The 19,449-nt window shown below is 37.7% G+C and overlaps 1 protein-coding gene across 1 annotated transcript in view; it reads right to left on the bottom strand.

Moving 5' to 3' along the window:
* Nucleotides 1-19,449, bottom strand: part of SCAMP1 (secretory carrier membrane protein 1) — a 123,678-nt gene that overhangs the window by 62,269 nt on the left and 41,960 nt on the right. The window contains exons 3-4 of the mRNA XM_035014708.1: nt 2,233-2,331; nt 292-400 (exon numbers count right to left, since the gene is read on the bottom strand). Coding sequence (XP_034870599.1) covers nt 292-400; nt 2,233-2,331 — 208 coding nt within the window. The remainder of the gene's footprint in view (nt 1-291; nt 401-2,232; nt 2,332-19,449) is intronic.

Here is a 19,449-nt window from a genome sequence, read left to right as displayed (position 1 = left end):
CAAAGAGGGCCCAAGTGCAGAATCAAAGGCTCCTGGCCAAACCCCAAAATTATCATGTTCACATTCACTTTCTGTGTGATAAGACTAACACTGTTATAACCTATCGAAAGACTATGCAAATCAGCCAAGATCAGAGAGCTACAGAGTAACAAGTAGGAAATCTCCTGTCTGATCTTGCTAGAACAGGAAAAAATGGCATGGCTTTATCCATAAACCAAATGACTTAGAGCTAGCACAGGCATACTTTAAAGTGTTTAAGTTATTTTTATTTCAAACTTCTTTGGATACTACCATGTTGACTGAGATTTTGCATTTCTCGTTCTCGACGATCTAATTCTGCTGCTTTTCTTTCTAGTTCTTCTTGGCGCTTAAGAAGCTCAGCTTGGGCCAAAGCATGTTCCTTAAACAAACAAACAAAACATCAGTGAATGAATAGGTTGTCAGAGTTAGAAAATCTTGTAACACGACTATGCTCTTTACTCTCTCTCTCCCTCTACAATGCCAGAAACTTTTAAGTTTATTTAGTTTTTAGTCATCTCTACACCCAATGTGAGGCTTAAACTCAGGACCCCAAGATCAAGAGTCATACAATGTCAGAATCTTAATTCAAATGCTCTGCCAAAATACAGGAATTCAGGGGCGCCTGGGTGGCTCAGTTGGTCATGGGGCTCCCTGCTCAGTGGGGAGCCTGCTTCTCCCTCTCCTCCCCACTCGTGATCTCTCTATCTCTGTTGCTATCTCTGTCTCTCTCTCTCAAATAAATAAATAAAATCTTAAAAAAAAATACAGGAATTCACTCTAGGTTACATCTTCAGAAGACATGGAGATACTTGACTGATTTTGGTTTGTTTTTAAGATTTTATTCATTTATTTATTTATTTATTTTTAAAAGATTTTATTTATTTATTTGACAGAGAGAGAGATAGCGAGAGAGGGAACACAAGCAAGGGGAGTGGGAGAGGGAGAAACAGGCCTCCTGTGGAGCAGGGAGCCCGATGCGGGGCTCGATCCCAGGACCCTGGGATCATGACCTGAGCCGAAGGCAGACCTTAACCACTGAGCCACCCAGGCGCCCCTATTCATTTATTTTTCAAAGAGAGAGAAAGAGCACAAGTAGGGGGAGCAGCAGGCAGAGAGAGAAGCAGGCTCCCCACAGAGCAGGGAGCCTGATGCGGGGCTTGATCCCAGGACCCTGTGATCATGACCTGAGCTGAAGGCAGATGTTTAACTGACTGAGCCACCTAGGAATCCCTGATTTTGGTTTTTTTGGTTATGAAAACCATCAGTGAGAATATTGGGCACATTTAGAACAGGACAAAATTCTCTCAGTAAGGGTAGTTAGAGTTCTAATTGGGAAAATAAAATTAAGGTGACCTCTGTGCCTAAATGAGAATGAAGAACAAAGGGAACAATTGAGGCAAAACAGACAAAGTGAGAAAATGACAACTGAATTGCCTCTTAAGAATTGGTTTGAATGGTGCCTAAGGTTTCCAATGCAAGAATATACAGTATTTTCTATTTTAGAAGACAATGAGATGAAAAAGGATATGATTCAGAAATTCTGGTTTGTAACTCCATCTGCCTTTATGTAATACAAGGCATCCTATTCATCTCCTTTATTCTCATATTTTTACCACCTGCTACTTCCTACCACTGTCCTTTGCTTAGCCATTACAACTCTTTTCCAATAGTTTATATTACCTTATCATTGGTACTATAATAGCATTGTGCATTAAAGAGTAAACCCAACAAAAGGCAACAAAAATTTCCCTAAAGAAATTGTTCCTCAAGAGGATATATGAATTCAGTAACTGCTAATAACAGTATAAAGTAAATATTATAAGCTGAAAAAGAACTGTATTATAGGGTTGACAAACTAGCTAACCCAGACTCAAAAGTAAGTTAAAAATTAAATAAAGCAGGGGTGCCTGGGTGGCTCAGCTGTTAAGCATCTGCCTTCAGCTCAGGTCATGATCCCAGAGTCCTGGGATCGAGCCCCGCATCAGGCTCCCTGCTCCGCAGGAAGCCTGCTTCTCCCTCTCCCACTCCCCCTGCTTGTGTCCCCTCTCTCACTGTGTCTCTGTCAAATAAATAAATATATAAAATCTTAAAAAAAAAATTAAATAAGGCAAAAAAAAAAAGTAAGGCAACATATAAAGAATTCTTCTATTCTGAAGATGTTATTGATACTGTAATTTCCAATACAAATTTACACACATAACATGAACTAACCTTTGCAATCTGTGTATAAGCTGGATGTTCCTCTGTTGGTTTCATTATTGCTGGTTGTGTACTGGGTACATTAGGCATTTTCACAGTGCCTGGTGGAGGCTAGGAAGATTAAGAAAAGGACAAATTATGTAACACAGAGATCCAATTTCAACTTCTTTCAAAAGGCCTAACCCTAAGAAAAAGCAAAACGCCAGGAACGCTCTTCCTCCTCTAGTGTGTAGTAAAGCGCTGCTTCAGCTCTCCATCTCCATTTTCTCAAACTCACTCATTCCTCAACCCTCCAACTGGCTGCTACCTCTACCACTACACCACACACACTCTCCTCCAGGATGCCACGTGTAGAAACACAAAACAAAACCTTGAAGTATTGCTTTTTAGTAAAATACAGATAGTGCCAAACTGAAGAATTTACATCAAGGTTGTTAACTCTTTCCACCAAAGAAAGGTACGTGCCAGGGTCATAAAGTTAATAGGAGAGGTTGGCCGGGAAGATGGCAGAGTAGGAGGACCCTAAACTCGGCTCCTCCCACAGATACAACTAGGTAACACCCACAGCAGCGGAAATAACCCAGGAAACTGCCCAAGGGCTGCCAGAACGCACTCCACAGTGAAGGGCAGGAAGAGTCCACACCAAAGGAGGTATAAAGGGTGAGGACACAGTCTGGGAGCAAAAGGACCGCAGTCTGCCACAGCAGAGAAGAAGCCAACGGCAGAGAAGAGCAGCAGACAGATCTTCATACTACCTGGGAGGATGAATCTCCATATTTGCCTTTGAAATTTCATGAGTTCTTAAAACCAGCAGGACTTAAAACCTAGAGTTTTAAAAACCAGCATGCTCAGCTCTGGGTGAGCCCAGAAGGTGTTAGGAAACAGAGTCCCTCATCTTAAAGAGACAGCATGAAAAACAGCCTATGCAGATGCAGTGTAGAACCAGCAGTTCGAAAAATGCCACAGGCAGACAAGAAGGACAGAGATTTGCTCATCTCAGAGCACGGGCCTGGAAAGACAGGTATCATGGGAGACCCCTCCAGGAAAAATGAAGCTGGCAGGTGACATTTTCCTCCCCTGCTCCCCAGCATAAATAACAGCCACCTGCGGAAACCAACACTGTGTGGGTGGCCACATGCTACTTAACCTGCTTACACCAAACCGAGCCCCGCCACATGTGCTTTGGCAGATCAGCCCTTCCCAGGCATGCTCCCCTGAGTTGTGGCGCTGTGGGGTCCCTCCCTGAGAAGACCACCCTGCCAATACCACATCTCCTGACCCACTTGTTTTGCAGGACCGCAGTTCCAGCAGTGGCAGGTATTGTTTCACAGGCAGACCACTGCACACCTTGCTACTCACAATAGGTAAAGACAGCATCAGCAAACAACTGGACTGAAGGGAGAAGATGCCAGAACTCAACAGCAGAGCACCTGCAACACACCCTGGGGAACAGGGACACTGCACTACAGGGCACTATAATACTTCCTCTTCAAAGACTACTATTGTTATGAGTAAGGTAAGTAGCTGACTTCTCTAACACAGAGAAACAGACACAGAAAGTCAAACAAAATGAGAAGACAGAGAAACATCTCCCAAATGAAAGAACAGGACCAAACCACAGCTAGAGACCAAAGCAAAATGAATATAAATAAGATGCCTGGAAGAAAAGTTAAAGTAATGATCACAAAGATACTCACTGGACTGGAGAAAAGAGTGGAGGACATCAGTGAGACCCTTAACAGAGATAAAAAAAGAACCAGAGGTCAAGAACACAATAAGTAAAATTAAAAATACACTTCATGGGCGCCTGGGTGGCTCAGTTGGTTAAGCGACTGCCTTTGGCTCAGGTCATGATCCTGGAGTCCCGGGATCGAGTCCCGCGTCGGGCTTCCTGCTCAGCAGGGAGTCTGCTTCTCCCTCTGATCCTCCCCCATCTCATGCTCTCTCTCTCTGTCTCATTCTCTCTCTCAAATAAATAAATAAAATCTTTAAAAAAAAAAATACACTTCATATAATAAATAGCAGGCTTGATGAAGCCAAGGAATGAATTAATACCTGGAAGACAGAGTAATACAAAGTAACCAAGTTGAGCAAAGGAAAGAAAAGTATATAAATTGAGAATAGTATTAGGGAACTCAGCAATTCTAACAAGCCTATCAAGCACAGTAACATCCACATTACAGGGACCTCAGAAGAAGAGAGAGGCAGAAAATTTATTTGACGAAATAATAACTGAAAACTTCCCTAATGTGGGGAAGGTAACAGATATCCAGATCCAGGAGGCAGAGAGATCCTCCAGAAAATTCAACCCAAGGAGGTCCACACCAAGACACATAGCAATTAAAATGGCAAAAAGTAGGGATAAAGGAAAAACATTTAAAGCAAGAGAAAAGAAGACAGTTACATACAAGGAAAATCCCTTAAGGCTACAAGTGAATTTTTCAGCAGCAACTTCGCAGGCCAGAAGGGAGTGGCATGATACATTCAAAGTGGTAAAAGGGAAAACTCTGTAGCCAAGAATGCTCTATCCAGTAAGGATATAATTCAGAATAGAAAGAGAGATAAAGACTTCCTCCAAAAAACAGACCACTAAACCAGCCCTATAAGAAATTTTAAAGAGGACTCTTTGAGTGAAAAAGAAAGACCATAAGTGAGAGTATGAAAAGTAAAAAGCACAAAAGCAGTAAAAATAAGTATTTCTGTAAAAATCATTGAAGAGATTCAAGAAATAAAAGGATGTGAAATATGACACTATACACCTAAAAGGTGGGAGGAAGAGGAGTAAAGAATGAGTTTAAACTTAAACAACCATCAACTTAATATAGACTGCTATATGCAGAAGATGTTATATACAAACCTAATGGTAACCACAAATCAAAACCCAGTAATAAATATACAAAGATTAAAGAGAACGGGATCCAAACATATCACTAAAGAAAGCCAATGAACCTTGTCCCTATAAATAGCAAGAGAAGAATCAGAAAATCTATAGAAACAACCACAAAACAAGTAACAAAATGGCATAAACACATATCTATTAATAATTACTTTGAATGTAAATGGACTAAATACTCCAATCAAAAGACACAGTGTGACAGAGTGGATATACAAATAAGACCCATGTATATGCTACTTACAAGAGACTCACTTCAGACCAAAAGACACCTGCAGATTGAAAGTGAGGGGACAGAAAAACATTTATCATGCAAATGGATGCCAAAAAAAAGCCAGAGTAGCAATATTTATATTGGACAAAATAGACTTAAAACAAAGACCACAAGAGACAAACAAGGACACTATGTAATAATGAAGGGGTCAATCCAACAAGAAGATACAACAACTCTAAATATTTATGCCCCAACATGGCAGCACCCAAATACATAAAACAGTTAACAACAAATATAAAGGAACTAAACAAGACTAATACAATAATGGCGATAGTAGGGGGCTTTAACGCCCTACTTGCATCAATGGACAGATCATCCAAACAGAAAATCAACAAGGAAACAGTGGCTTTGAATGACACACTGGACCAGGTGGATTTAAGACATATTCAGAACATTCCATACTAAAAGAGCAGAATACACATTAAAGTGCACACTGGACATTTTCCAGAATAGATCACATATGAGGCTACAAAAAAACTCTAAACAAATTCAAAAAAATCAAAATCATACCATGCATCTTTTCTGACCACAATGCTATAAAACTAGAAATTACAAGAAAAAGTCTGGAAAGAGCACAAATACATGGACATTAAATAAACATGCTATTAAACAATGAAAGAGTCAAACCAAGAAATCAAAAATTACATGGAAACCAAAGAAAAGGAAAACACAATGGTCTAAAATCTTTGGGATTTTAGACGCCACTTAGGTGCCTGGGTGGCTCAGTTGGTTGAGCGTAGGACTCCTGACTTCAGTTCAGGTCATGGTCTCAGGGTCACTGGATCAAGCCCTGAGTCAGGCTTCATGCTCGCCAGAGAGTCTGAGATTCTCTCTCTTCCTCTCTCTCTCCCCCCCACTTCACTCCTGCTCACACACACTCTCTCTCTAAATAAAGAAATTAAATCTTTCAAAAAAAAAATAAAATAAAATCTTTGGGATGCAGCAGAAGTATTTCTAAGAGGAAAGTTTATAGCGATACTGGCCTACCTCAAGAAGCAAGAAAAATCTCAAGTAAATGACCTAACCTTACACCTAAAGGAGGTAGAAAAAGAACAAACCCAAACCCAGGAAAAGGAAGGAAATAAAAATCAGACCAGAAATAAATGATATAGAAACTAAAAAAATAAATAAATAAATAACAGAACAGATCCATGAATCTAGGAGCCAGTTCTATGACAATATCAACAAAACTGATAAATGCCTCAAGGCTCATTACAGGGAAAAAAAAAAGAGAGAGAGGACCCAAATAAACAAAATTACTAATGAAAGAGGAGAAATAACAACCAACACCACAGAAGTACAATCAATTTTAACAATATTATGAAAACTTCTATGCCAAAAAATTGGACAGCTTAGAAAAAAATAGATAAATTCCTGGAAATATATAACCTGCTAAAACTAAAGCAGGAAGAAACAGAAAATCTGAACAGCCAGCAATGAAATTGAATCAAAAAGTAGTAGTTAAAAAACCAAAGTCCAGAATAAACCATCCTTTTGCACCAAAGATGTCTCAAGAATTCTTGATTGTTGGCTCCAGACCTCACCCCACCAAATTTCACCTATATTCCAAAACCCCATCAAGAAGAGCAGCCCCTGGACTTAACACCACCCACTCCAGATTTCCCCACCAGTATCTCTCCACTTAGTGTGAGACTCTGTCCCTACAATGACTTCACATCAATAGATGATTCTTACCACCCACAGAGATACTTCCTGACTTCCTGTCAGCCTTAGATTCAGCTGCCTCCCCTAGCTAGGGACATCTCTACGTCCCTGTTCAGCGGGAGGATGTTACAGAAAATGAGAACTTCTGCCTCCAACAACCTTAGATTTAAGGATCAAAATTGCTCAGGGAGGAAATGATGAGGGAGCAGAAGGAGCTAGGTGAAGACAAAGCATAATATGCACAACCTCTCCCACCCCACCCCACCCCACTCCCCTCTGTGGGTGGGAGGTGTGTGACATTCTTCCAGGAATCTCCCAACTGTTTTAATGTTAATACCTTGCTGGGGGAGAAACAAGCTTGACAATGGCTCTGGTATCTTGTATGTCAGTTCTCTTTAGCATATGAAAGTTCTTTTGAAACCTCCCTTTTCCTTACTTGCCCCAACACGGGGACAGGACCCATGCTTTTTAATAAACCACCATTTTGCACCAAAAAAAAAAAAAAAAAAGTCCAGGACCAGACAACCTCACAAGCAAATTCTAACAAACACTTAAGGAAGAGTTAATACCCATTCTTCTCAAACTTTCCCCAAAAATGCAAGAGGAAGGAAGACTTCCAAATTCATTCTATGAGGCCAATATCCCCAATACCAAAACCAAATAAAGATACCATTAAAAAAGAGAACTACAGGCCAATATCTCTGATGAATATAGATGGAAAAGTCCTTAACAAAATATTAACAAACCAAATCCAACAATGTATTTAAAAAATCATACACCAAGATCAAGTGGGATTTACTGCCAGGATGCATGGGTGGTTCAATATTTGCAAATCAATCAACATGATACATCACATCAATAAGAAAAGGATTAAAACCAAATGATCATTTCAACAGATGCAGAAAAAGCATTTCATAAAGTACAATACCCATTTATGGATAAAAACCCTCAACAAGGTAGGTCTAGAGAGAACATACCTCAACATAATAAAGGCCTTATACTAAAAACCCAGAGCTAACATCATACTTAGTAGGGATAAACAGAGAGCTTTCCCTCAAAGGTCAGGAACAAGACTCGGATGTCCACTCTCACCACTTTTATTCAACATAGTATGGGAAGTCCTAGCCACAGCAATCCTACAACAAAAGGAAAAAAAGGGGGTGCCTGGGTGGCTTAGTTGTTAAATGTCTGCCTTAGGCTCAGATTATAATCCTGGAGTCCCAGGATGGAGCCTCGCATCAGGCTCCCTGCTCAGCACGGAGTCTGCTTCTCCCTCTGCCCCTCACCCTGCTCAGGCGTGCTGCTCTCTCTCTCTCTCTCACTCTCTCTCAAATAAAAAAAAATCTTTTTTTTTTTTTTAAAGATTTTATTTATTTATTTGACAGAGAGAGAGACAGCGAGAGAGGGAACAGAAGCAGGGGGAGTGGGAGAGAGAGAAGCAGGCTCCCCGCCGAGCAGGGAGCCCGATGCGGGGCTCGATCCCAGGACCCTGGGATCATGACCTGAGCCGAAGGCAGACGCTTAACGACTGAGCCACCCAGGCGCCCCTCAAATAAAAAAAATCTTAAAAAAAAAAAAAAAAAAAAGGTTGGGGCACCTGGGTGGCTCAGTCAGTTGAGCATGTGACTCTTGATTTCAGCTCAGGTCATGATCTGAGGGTTGTGAGATGGGTCCACATCTGGCTCTACACTCAGTGTAGAGTCTGCTTGAGATTCTCTCTCCCCCTCTGCCTCTGTTCCTCCCCTCAGTCATGTGCATGTGTGCACATGCTCTCTCCCTCTCTCTCTCAAAATAAATAAATAAGTAAAATCTTTAGGGGAAAAAAGGGAAATAAAAGGTATCCAGATGGTAAGGAAGAAGTAAAACTTTCACTATTTGCAAATAACATGATACCCTATATAGAAAATCCTAAAGACTCCGCCAAAAAACTACCAGAACTGATAAATGAATTCAGTAAAGTTGCAGGATACAAATATCAATGTACAGAAATCTGTTGCATTACTTTTTTTTTTTTGTAAGGGGGGGAGGAAGGGGCACAGGGAGAGAGAGAGAGAGCTCCAGGGGACTATCTCACAACCCTGAGATCATGACCCGACCCGAAATCAAGAGTCAGATGCTCAAGCAACTGAGCTACCCAGTGCCTCTGTTGCATTTCTATACACTAATAATGAAGCAGCAGAAAGAGATATTAAGAAAACAATCCCATTTATAATAAACCAAAAATAATAAGATACCTAGGAATAAACCTAACTAAAAAGGTGAAAGACTTATACTCCGAAAACTATAAAACACTGATGAAAGTAAGTGAAGACAACACAAACAAATGGAAAGATATGCCATGCTCATGGATTAGGAGAACAATTATTGTTAAAATGTCTATACTACCCAAAGCAATCCACACATTTAATGCAATCCCTATCAAAATACCAATAGCATTTTTCACAAAACTAGAACAAACAATCCTAAAATTTGTATGGAACCACAATGACCTCAAATGGCCAAAGCAATCTTAAAAAAGAAAAAACTGGAGTTACCACAATCCCAGATTTCAAGTTATATTACAAAGAAGTAGTAGTTAAAACAGGATGGTACTGACATAAAAACAGATACATTAGAGATCAATAGAATAAAAAATTATATGGTCAATTAATCTCTCACAAAGGGGGAATGAATATACAATGGGAAAAAGACAGTGTCTCCAACAAATGGTGTTGGGAAAGCTGGACAGCCAAATGCAAAAGAATGAAACTGGACCATTTTCTTTCACCATACACAAAACTAAACTCAAAATGGATTAAAGACCTAAATGTGAGACCTGAAACAATAAAAATCCCAGGAAAGAGCAGAGGTAGTAATCACTCTAGTATCGGTTAGCAATATTCTTGTAGATATGTTTCCTGAGACAAGGGAAATAAGAGCAAAAACAAAACATCTGCATCAAAATAAAAAGCTTCTGTACAGCAAAGGAAACAACAAAATTAAAAGGTAACCTACACAATGGGAGAAGGTATTTGCAAATGACACATCCAATCAAGAGTCAGTATCTAAAATACATAAAGAACTTATATAACTCAACACCAAAAAAAACAAGTAATCTGATTGAAATGGACAGAAGACATTAACAGACATTTCTCCAAAGAAGACATCCAGATGGACAATAGACACATGAAAAGGTGTTCAAAATCATTCATCAGGGAAATGCAAATCAAAACTACAATGAGATACCACCTCACACAGCTCAGAATGGCTAAAATTAAAAGCATAAGAAACAAGTCTTGGGGAGGATGCAAAGAAAAAACCCTCTTGCACTGTTGGTGGGAATGCAAATTCGTGCAGCCATTGTGGAAAATTGTATGGAGGTTCCTCAAAAAATTAAAAATAGAACTACTCTACAATCCATGAATCACACTACTGGGTATTTACCAAAACATACCTAAACGCTAATTCAAAGGGATACCATGTACCTCTATGTTTATAGCAGCATTCTTTACAATAGCCAATTATGGAAGCAGCTCAACTGTCCATCGATAGATGAATGGATAAAGATGTGTATACACACACACTGTAATACTATTCCGCCATAAAAAAGAATTAAATCTTGCCATTTGCAACAACATAGAGCAAGAGAGTGTAATGCTGAGTGCAATAAGTCAGAAAAAGACAAATATATTATGATCTCACTTGTATGTGGAATTTAAGAAACAAATGAGCAGATGAAAAAATAGAGAGACAAACCAAGAATCAGACTCTTTACTATAGAGAACAAACTGATGGTTACCAGAGGGGAGGTGGGTGGAGGGATGGGTGAAATAGGGGAGGGGGATTAAAGAGTACACTTATCATGATTTTTTTTTAAATTATTATTTTTTTTAATGTTTTGTTTATTTATTCATGAGAGTCAGAGCAAATAGATATCTACAAGTCCATCAAAGAGGTACTGGTTAAATTACTATATAAACATACCATGCAGCCATGAAAAGGAATGAGAGTTACAGAAGACTGCCTTTTAAATAATTAATGAAATAAAGTGAACTACAGAATGCATATGACCATTTTTTTGCTTTTATAAACACACACTTGTACACACCCAGAAAAATATCTGGAAACTCTCAGCAAACTGGTATCAGAGGGATTTGCACCTTTTGCTTTATACACATCTCTATTATATACCCCCCATACTACTTTTTTTTTAAGTTAAAAAATATATTTTTATGGGCGCCTGAGTGGCTTAGTCGGTTAAGCGTCTGCCTTTGGCTCAGATCATGATCCCGGAATCCCAGGATTGAGTCCTGCATCAGGCTCCCCGCTCAGCGGAGAGCCTGCTTCTCCTTATGCCCCTCACCCTGCTTGTTGCTCTCTCTCTCTCGCTCTCAAATAAATATCTTTGAAAAAAATTAAAAAATATATATATTTTTAAGTATTCTTTTAAATGGCCATAGGAAAAGGAAAACAGAAAGAAAAAAAGGAAAAGAGAAAGAAAGCACACGAGCAAGTAGCTGCAAAGGGAAGTTCAAAAATCAGAACTGTCAAAGCCAGAAGACCCCACCAATGCACCAGGATTATACCCTGTCACAGCAAGTAGCAGTCCTGAAAAGGAAGCCAGGCACAACGGAAGAAATAACTGGAGAATACAGCTAATTCTAAAATTCGTATGAAAAAGCCAAGGGCTAAGAATAGGTCAAACAATTCTGAGGAAGAATAGAGCAGACCTATGATATCAAAGCTTATCATAAGGATATAGCAATTAAGAGGGTGGTACAGATGGCAAAGATACAGAAATACACCAATAAACAGAAGGGACACAGAAATAGACCCACACAAATGCAGAAACTTGATATCCAACAGAGGAGATACTCACTGTAAGACAGTGGAGAAATAACATATTAGTCAATAAATGATGCTAGGAAAACTGGCTACCCAGATGTAATAGTGAAACTAGATTTCCTACTTCATACCACACAAAAATAAATTCCAGGTGGATGATCTAAGAGTAAAAAAGCAAAACTTACACACTTTTAGGGAAAAAAAAATATATGTGAATATTTTTATGAACTTAAGAGTACATAAGAGCTTCTTGAATGTAAGCTCTAGGAATCTCTATGTATTTTGTCAGTGATGTATCTCCAGTGCCTAAAACAATGCCTGGAACACAGTAAATGCTCATTAAGTACTTGTTAAATTAAGATTAGAAAAACACAAACAATAAAGAGACAAGTTCAACTACAGGTATCCCCCATTTTCTGAAAGTTCCCTTTACACCACTTCAAAAGACCTAACATTAGTACAGCGACAGCTTTTTTCATAACATCAAAGAAAATCAGATTTCCTTAGGTTAGAGAAAACAGGTACTAATGTAGGTCTTTTGTAAAAGTAAAGTGGTGTAAAATGAAGTTTTGGAAAGCAGGGAATACCCTTCACTTTTTGCTATTTTGGCTTACAAAAAGTTTCATAGGTGTGCTCTACTTTTCAATAATGGTGGAAACGTGTATATTCAAACTTAATATCAAGTGAAAAGTCAAATCACAGACTAGAGAAAATTGGCTATAATGCATATATAATGCTACCCAGAATACATAAGGAATTGTTACAAATTCACAGAACTATAAACTACTAACAGAAAAATAAGCACAAGATCTGAACAGGCAGCACAAAGAAGAAAACAGGAATGGTCAATAAAAATATTAATTAATGGTTCAAACTCACTAGTAATCAACAAATGAAAAAACAGTGACATATTTCACAACCATGAGATAGAAAAACATGAAGTTTGAAATACCAAAATCTGGAATTCCAGTATATATACAATGACAGCATATATAAAAATTAAAGCACATAACCAAGATAGCATTTCAAAACAACAGGAATAAAGATTACCAAAATGGTGCCAAGACAATTATTTAAATGTTTTGGCGGGGGGGGGGGGAATCAATTTTCTGTATCTCACCGGAATAAATATCAAATGGTTATTTTTTTTGTTAAACTATAAAAACACTAGAACATAGCATAGTTCTATAATACAGATGATATGTTATAGATGATATATAGATGACTTTTTGATCTTGGGTTGGAGCAAAAGTATTCTAAATATTTAAAAGGGATGAGGGGAAAGAAATCATAATGAAAAGGTAATATATCTAATAAATACTTAGAAGTTGGATGATATAAAGCATTTCATAACTAAGATTAAAGGGCAAAATCTAATAAGCAGCACATATAACTGTCAACTGGTTAATACACTTCATCACATACAAATCAATAAAAAAAAAAAAGATGAACATGTTACTGAGGAAAAATGCAATTTAAAAAGCCCTCAACAAGCAGCTTACAAAATACTTACAAAAAGTAAATAAACATATTAAAAATGTTAATCCCTCATTAGTAATCCAAAAAAATGTAAGCTTCATCTAATTATTTTTAGGTCATTATTACCATAAGATTATCACACTTTGGAAAAGATCTGAAATGGGTATCCTCACACATTGATAATGGGAGTATACATTAGTTCATATAATAATCCTGGAGCTTAATTTAGTATTATGTACATCAGCACAGAAGTATTTATGACTCACAAATAGCTAGTTCTTAAAAAGTTCTTTAAAAATATCATAAGGAAATAATCCAAGATAGGTACAAACGTGTGTTTGCCAAGGATGTTCACCACTGCATTATTTACAACAGCAAAGAGTTAGAAATAACCCAAATGTCCAAAATAAGAAAACCCAAATGTCCAAAATAAGAAAATATCCCTTTATAATATTAGCATTATGAGGCTTATCCATAGGAGACCATTTTATGTACCTATTTAAAAGGTCTGAAAAAATATTTAATGAAACTGGAAAAGTTTGTACCAATAATAAGTGATAAAAGTTATAAAACTATGTCAGTTTTTAATTTTAAAATTTATTAAAGTACATCAAAATATTAATAGTGATTATTTCTGGATAGTGAGATTAAAAGATTTTTCTTGTTTTTTTTAATCTCCCCGATCTTCTTTTATCAAAAGAGTTATAAATTCTGTTCCAATCGCTTATCCCTCTCACTCCAATATCTCTTATTAAGAAGCAGCAAAACTGAAGCTAATCAATAACTGTTCTCTGACTAGAAAAGAATGGCCCTTCAGTTTCACTTTCTTGGTTTAATATGTAGAGACAACAAAAGAATGACCAAAAAAAAAAAGACTGGCAAAGTTAGTTTGGCAGCACACTTCAGAAAAAGCACAAAAGAAATTATCCAAGTTGAAAACTTACTGTAAATTCTTTACTGCTTTAAAAAACAAATGAAGCATTAGGTACAATCAATTCATAAAATTAAGATGAAGGTTGGATTAGAGCTAGTAATCTGATATATGTGAGGTCATAGTTGCTTGTAGTATAGCAATGATGAGAAAGGTTGGAGAGGCACAAATCTCTGAGAGCAGTTATATTAACCTAATAGCTATTATCCTAATAATTTCTTCAAATCTGTAGATGTTAGGTAGATCACTGTCCAGTTCTGGGACCCTGTATTTTCTTCAGCCACCATTTACTTGATTAGACACCTCAAAACAAGCAAAGCTCTAGTCATAATTTTTAAAGACTTATTCTGGTGATGCCTCCTAATTCTATTTCAACTTTTCACCTTTGCACATATAGTAAAAAGAAAACTAATGAAACAATCCACTCAAGACTTCCATTTCTGCAAAAGGCATCCAATTTGGAAAGGAAGAAATGAAATTATCATTTTTTGTTGATGTTATGATCTTACATAAAATCCTAAAAAGTCTATCAAAAACTGTTGGAATCAATGATTTCTATAAAGTGACAGGATACAAAAATCAACATACAGAAATCAATTGCATTCCTTTACATTCATGATAAAGGAACAGAAAAAGAAAAGCATCCCACTCACAATAGCATCAAAAACAATAAAAAAACTTGAAATAGGTGATGGGGATTAAAGAGTACACTTATCATGATGAGCACTGAGCAATGTATAGAATTGTTGAATCATTATACTGTACACCTGAAACTAATATATAACACTATATACTAACTATCCTGGGATTAAAATTGTAAAAACACAGATTTAAAAAAATTGGTATTTTCATTGGGACTTCATCAGGATAAAAAGCTTTTGCACAGCAAAGGAAATAGTCAACAAAACTAAAAGGCAAGCTATAGAATGGGAGGAATTATTTGCAAATGTCTTATCAATAAAGGGCTAGTATCCAAAATCTATAAAGAACTCAGCAAACTCAACACCCAAAAAAACAAAAAATCCAGTCAAGAAATGGGCAGAGGACATGAACAGATGATTCTCCAAAGAAGACATATAAATGGCCAACAAATGAAAAAATGTTCAACATTTTTCATTTCAAAATATATTTTGACTCAGTAGAATTAAAACCATTTTAACAATCATGGCAATAAATAGTATAGAGATTCTTCTATAACCTAATGGCTCTCTGCACTGAAAATTCTAAAGATGTTTCATTATTTAATAAATAATAATATCTAAGATCCCTTCAAGGAACTAGTCCATGAGTTATCTTTTTTTTTAAAAGGGATTTGTCACTTTTTTTTGTTTGTTTAAGATTTTTTCTTTATTTATTTGACAGAGAGAGAGAGACAGCGAGAGAGGGAACACAAGCAGGGGGAGTGGGAGAAGGTGAAGCAGGCTTCCTGTCAAGCAGGGAGCCTGATGCGGGGCTCGATCCCAGGACCCTAAGATCATGACCCAAGCCGAAGGCAGATGCCCAACAACTGAGCCACCCAGGCGCCCCATGAGTTATCTTTCTGATGCACAAACAAATGTATGTTCTCCTTTCTGGTTTTCTTCCATATTCGAAACACCTATTCAAGAAAATTTCTCTTTGTTTTTTCCTGTTCTTTCTCTTCCATCTGTGAACCAATAAAGTTCTTAAGTTTACTCAGGGTCTAAAGCAAGGGTTCTTAATGTGTTTATAGATACCCTGCATCAGACACCCCTGATGCTTATTGAATATGCAGACTCTGGGGCACCTGGGTGGCTCAGCTGGTTAAGCATCCGACTCGATTTTGGCTCAGGTCATGATCTCAGGGTCCGGAGATGGAACTCCACATCTGGGCTCTAGGCTCAAAAGGAAGTCCGCTTGAGATTTTCTCTCTCCCTCTCCCCCCAGTCCCCCCAGCTCACTCGTTCTCACTCTCTCTCTCAAATAATAAATAGATAAATCTTTTTAAAAATGCAGACTCTAGGGGGAAAAAAAAAATGCAGACTCTGGTCCCCCTATGGACACAGATTCAAAAACTCAGAGGAATGAAGAGAAAAGATCTGCATTTTTAAACCAACTCCCAAGAGTGAGTTTTAGACACCTTGAAATTGAGAATGCCTCTCTAAGGCAACAAAGTTTAAGAGACTGCCAAAAGAAACCTAAAACTTTTGCATCTTTCATTGACTTTTTCAGTTTCTGAGCAGACAACTGACTGTAGCTATGCTTAACATAGATTCTCTTGTTATTAAGGGTGGTGAAAATTACACACATTAAGTCAGAATCAGGACAAATAGAAATAATTTTATCAGAATAGATAACCATTTTAAAACAAGGCTTTAAAGATTAGAATACTTGGGGGAAGAGGTGGACAACAGGAGGAAAGAAGGAATATACATGGATGGGAGTTTCCAAGTAGAGAAAGGTAAATGAAGGAAGAGAGGCGTGACCATACATACTCATACATACATTAATCAAACATTTATTGATCAACTACAACATACAACAGTTATAGACACTTGAGATACATTAATGAACAGGTAAACATCCTTACTCTCATGGAGTTTACAATGGAAGATAAACAATATACATAATAAACACATTTTAGAGTATCTCAGAAAGCAGTAAATTTTATGGAACAACAATAACAACAACAACAAAGAACAGGGTAAAGGCATCACGAATAAAGGCTGAGTGGATTTAATTTTACAAAGGTGGTCAGGGAAGTCAATATTTGAGTAAACACTTTATGGAAGTGAAGAAGTCAACCTTGCAGATATCTGGGGGAAGGCCATCGTAGGTAGAGGGAATGAACAGCCAGTGGAAAGTGAGGAGAATGCCTGACATATATGACCAAGACCAGTGTGCTAGATATAGGAATACATGAGGAAAAGAGTATGGGGAGATAAAAAACAGAGCATTGTTAGGAACCAGATTCTTTTAAGGACTCTTGGTTTCACTCTAAAGAAAATTAAAAGCTAGTGAAGAGTTCTTAACAGAAGACTGAAATGGTCAACTTTAAGGGATCACATGATTATGGAGTTGAAAAGGGACTGAAACAGGGCAAACATGGAAGGTTAGAGAATAGTTAGGAAACCACAGGGATGATCGCAGCACAAGCCAAGTGGTGGTTACGGAAAAAAAGGATCGGATCTGGATGTATTTTTAAGGGAGAGCCAACAGGATTCCCTGAGAGAAAGACATGAAATACAAGGAAATGCAAACAGTGAAATCCCACCAAGGTTTTGGCCTAAGCAACTAGTAGGATAGGGAGGAAAAAGACTGAAAATGAGCAGGTTTACAATCAAGGGACTCAGTTCAGTTTTCATGACACTGGATTTGCAATTTTTAAGACATCCAGGTAGACATATCTAGTAGGCAGTTGAAAATATGAACTTGGTATCCAGAAGAGACGTCTGTCCTGGAGATGTAAATTTGGGAGTCATCCACATGTATTTAAAGCTATAGATACAAGTTAAAGCTATAAAACTGGATGAAGTCATCATCTGAGCAAACACAGATGAAGAAGAGAAGCGAAGCCTAATTCCAGGTGCCCTCCAATACTGCAGGTGAAGATGCAAGGGGAGAAGACAAACCAACAAAGGAGACTGAGAAGGAAAAACTGAACTGCTCCGAAAGCCAAATGAAGAAAATATTCTAAAAATGAGATAGTGAGGGGCACCTGGGTGCCTCAGTCAGTTAAGCGTCTGCCTTCAGCTCAGGTCATGATTCCATGGTTCTGGGATCGAGTTCCGCATCAGGCTCCCCGCTCAGCAGAAAACCTGCATCTCCCTCTCCTTCTGTCTGCCGCTCTGCCTACTTGTGCTCTCCCTCTCTCTCTGTCAAATAAATAAAATAAAAATCTTGGGAAAAAAAAAAAAGAATGAGACTGTGATCAACTCTCAGTGCTGCTAATTAAGGTTAAGAATGAAAATTTACCACTGAATTTAGCAACGTGGAAGTCATTGGCTACCCTGACAAGCACATTTTGGTAGAGTGTTAGAAGAAAAACACTTACTGAAGTATCTTTCAGGAGAAAGGACTAAGAAACTAAAATAAGTAGACTACCCTTCAGAGGATTTCTGCAGCAATGGAGAGCAGAGAAAGTTTTGCAGGGAAGAGGATGCCATAAATGAACTGGACAGGGAAATAAGATTAAATTTTATTATAGAATTACAGTAATCAAGACAGTGTGCTATTGTAGTAAGGATAGACACAGGTATCAACAGAATAGAGCATCCAAATATAAACCCCTAAATTAATCATTTGGTTTTCAACTGAGTGCCACGATAATCCAATGGAAAAAACTAGTCTTTTCAACGAATGGTGCTGGAACAGTGGATATCCAATGCAAAAGAATGGGGTTGGACAACTACCTCATACCATTTACAAAAATTAACTCAAAACCAATCATAAACCTAAATGTAAGCACTAAAACTGTACAACTCTTAGAAGAAAACATAGGAGTAAATGTTTAAGACCCTGAGTTAGGTAATGGTTTCTTAGAACACCAATTAACAAGCAACCCAAGAAAAAATAAACAAATGTGACATCAAAATTAAATCTTCTATGCAAAGAACACTGTCAATAAAGTGAAAAGACATCCCACAGAATGAGAGAAAATGTTTGCAAATCACATATTTGATAAGGGACTTGTATCCAGAATATTTAACAAACTCTCACAATTCACTATTAAAAAGAAACAAAAAATAAATAAAAAGACAACTCCATTTAAATATGGGCAAAAGATCTAAACATTTCTCCAAAGAAAATACACAAATGGCCAATAAACACAGGAAAAAAATGGTTAATATTATTAGCCATCAGGGAAACACAAATCAAAACCACAAGGAGAGATTACTTCACATCCACTAGGATGGCTACAAGCACAAAGTCACAACAACCAGTGCTGGCAAGGATGTGGAGAAAGTGGAACACTTACACACTACTGATGAATGTAAAATGGTGCACCCACTTTGGAAACCAGGCTGGTAGCCCCTCAAAATGTTAAACATATGACCCTACAATTCCACTGCTACGTGTATATATATACAAGAGGAACGGAAACATAGGACTACAGAAAAAGTAGTACACAAAGGCTCATGGGAGCCAAAAATTGGAAACAACCTAACTGCCCATCAATTCACGAATGGCTAAATAAAAGGTGAT

This window comes from Mirounga leonina, unplaced genomic scaffold (genome assembly GCF_011800145.1).
Source record: "Mirounga leonina isolate KUSES-001 unplaced genomic scaffold, KU_Mleo_1.0 Mir_168, whole genome shotgun sequence".
Classification (NCBI taxonomy): Eukaryota; Metazoa; Chordata; class Mammalia; order Carnivora; family Phocidae; genus Mirounga; species Mirounga leonina.
This window is presented reverse-complemented; position numbering and strand designations above follow the sequence as displayed.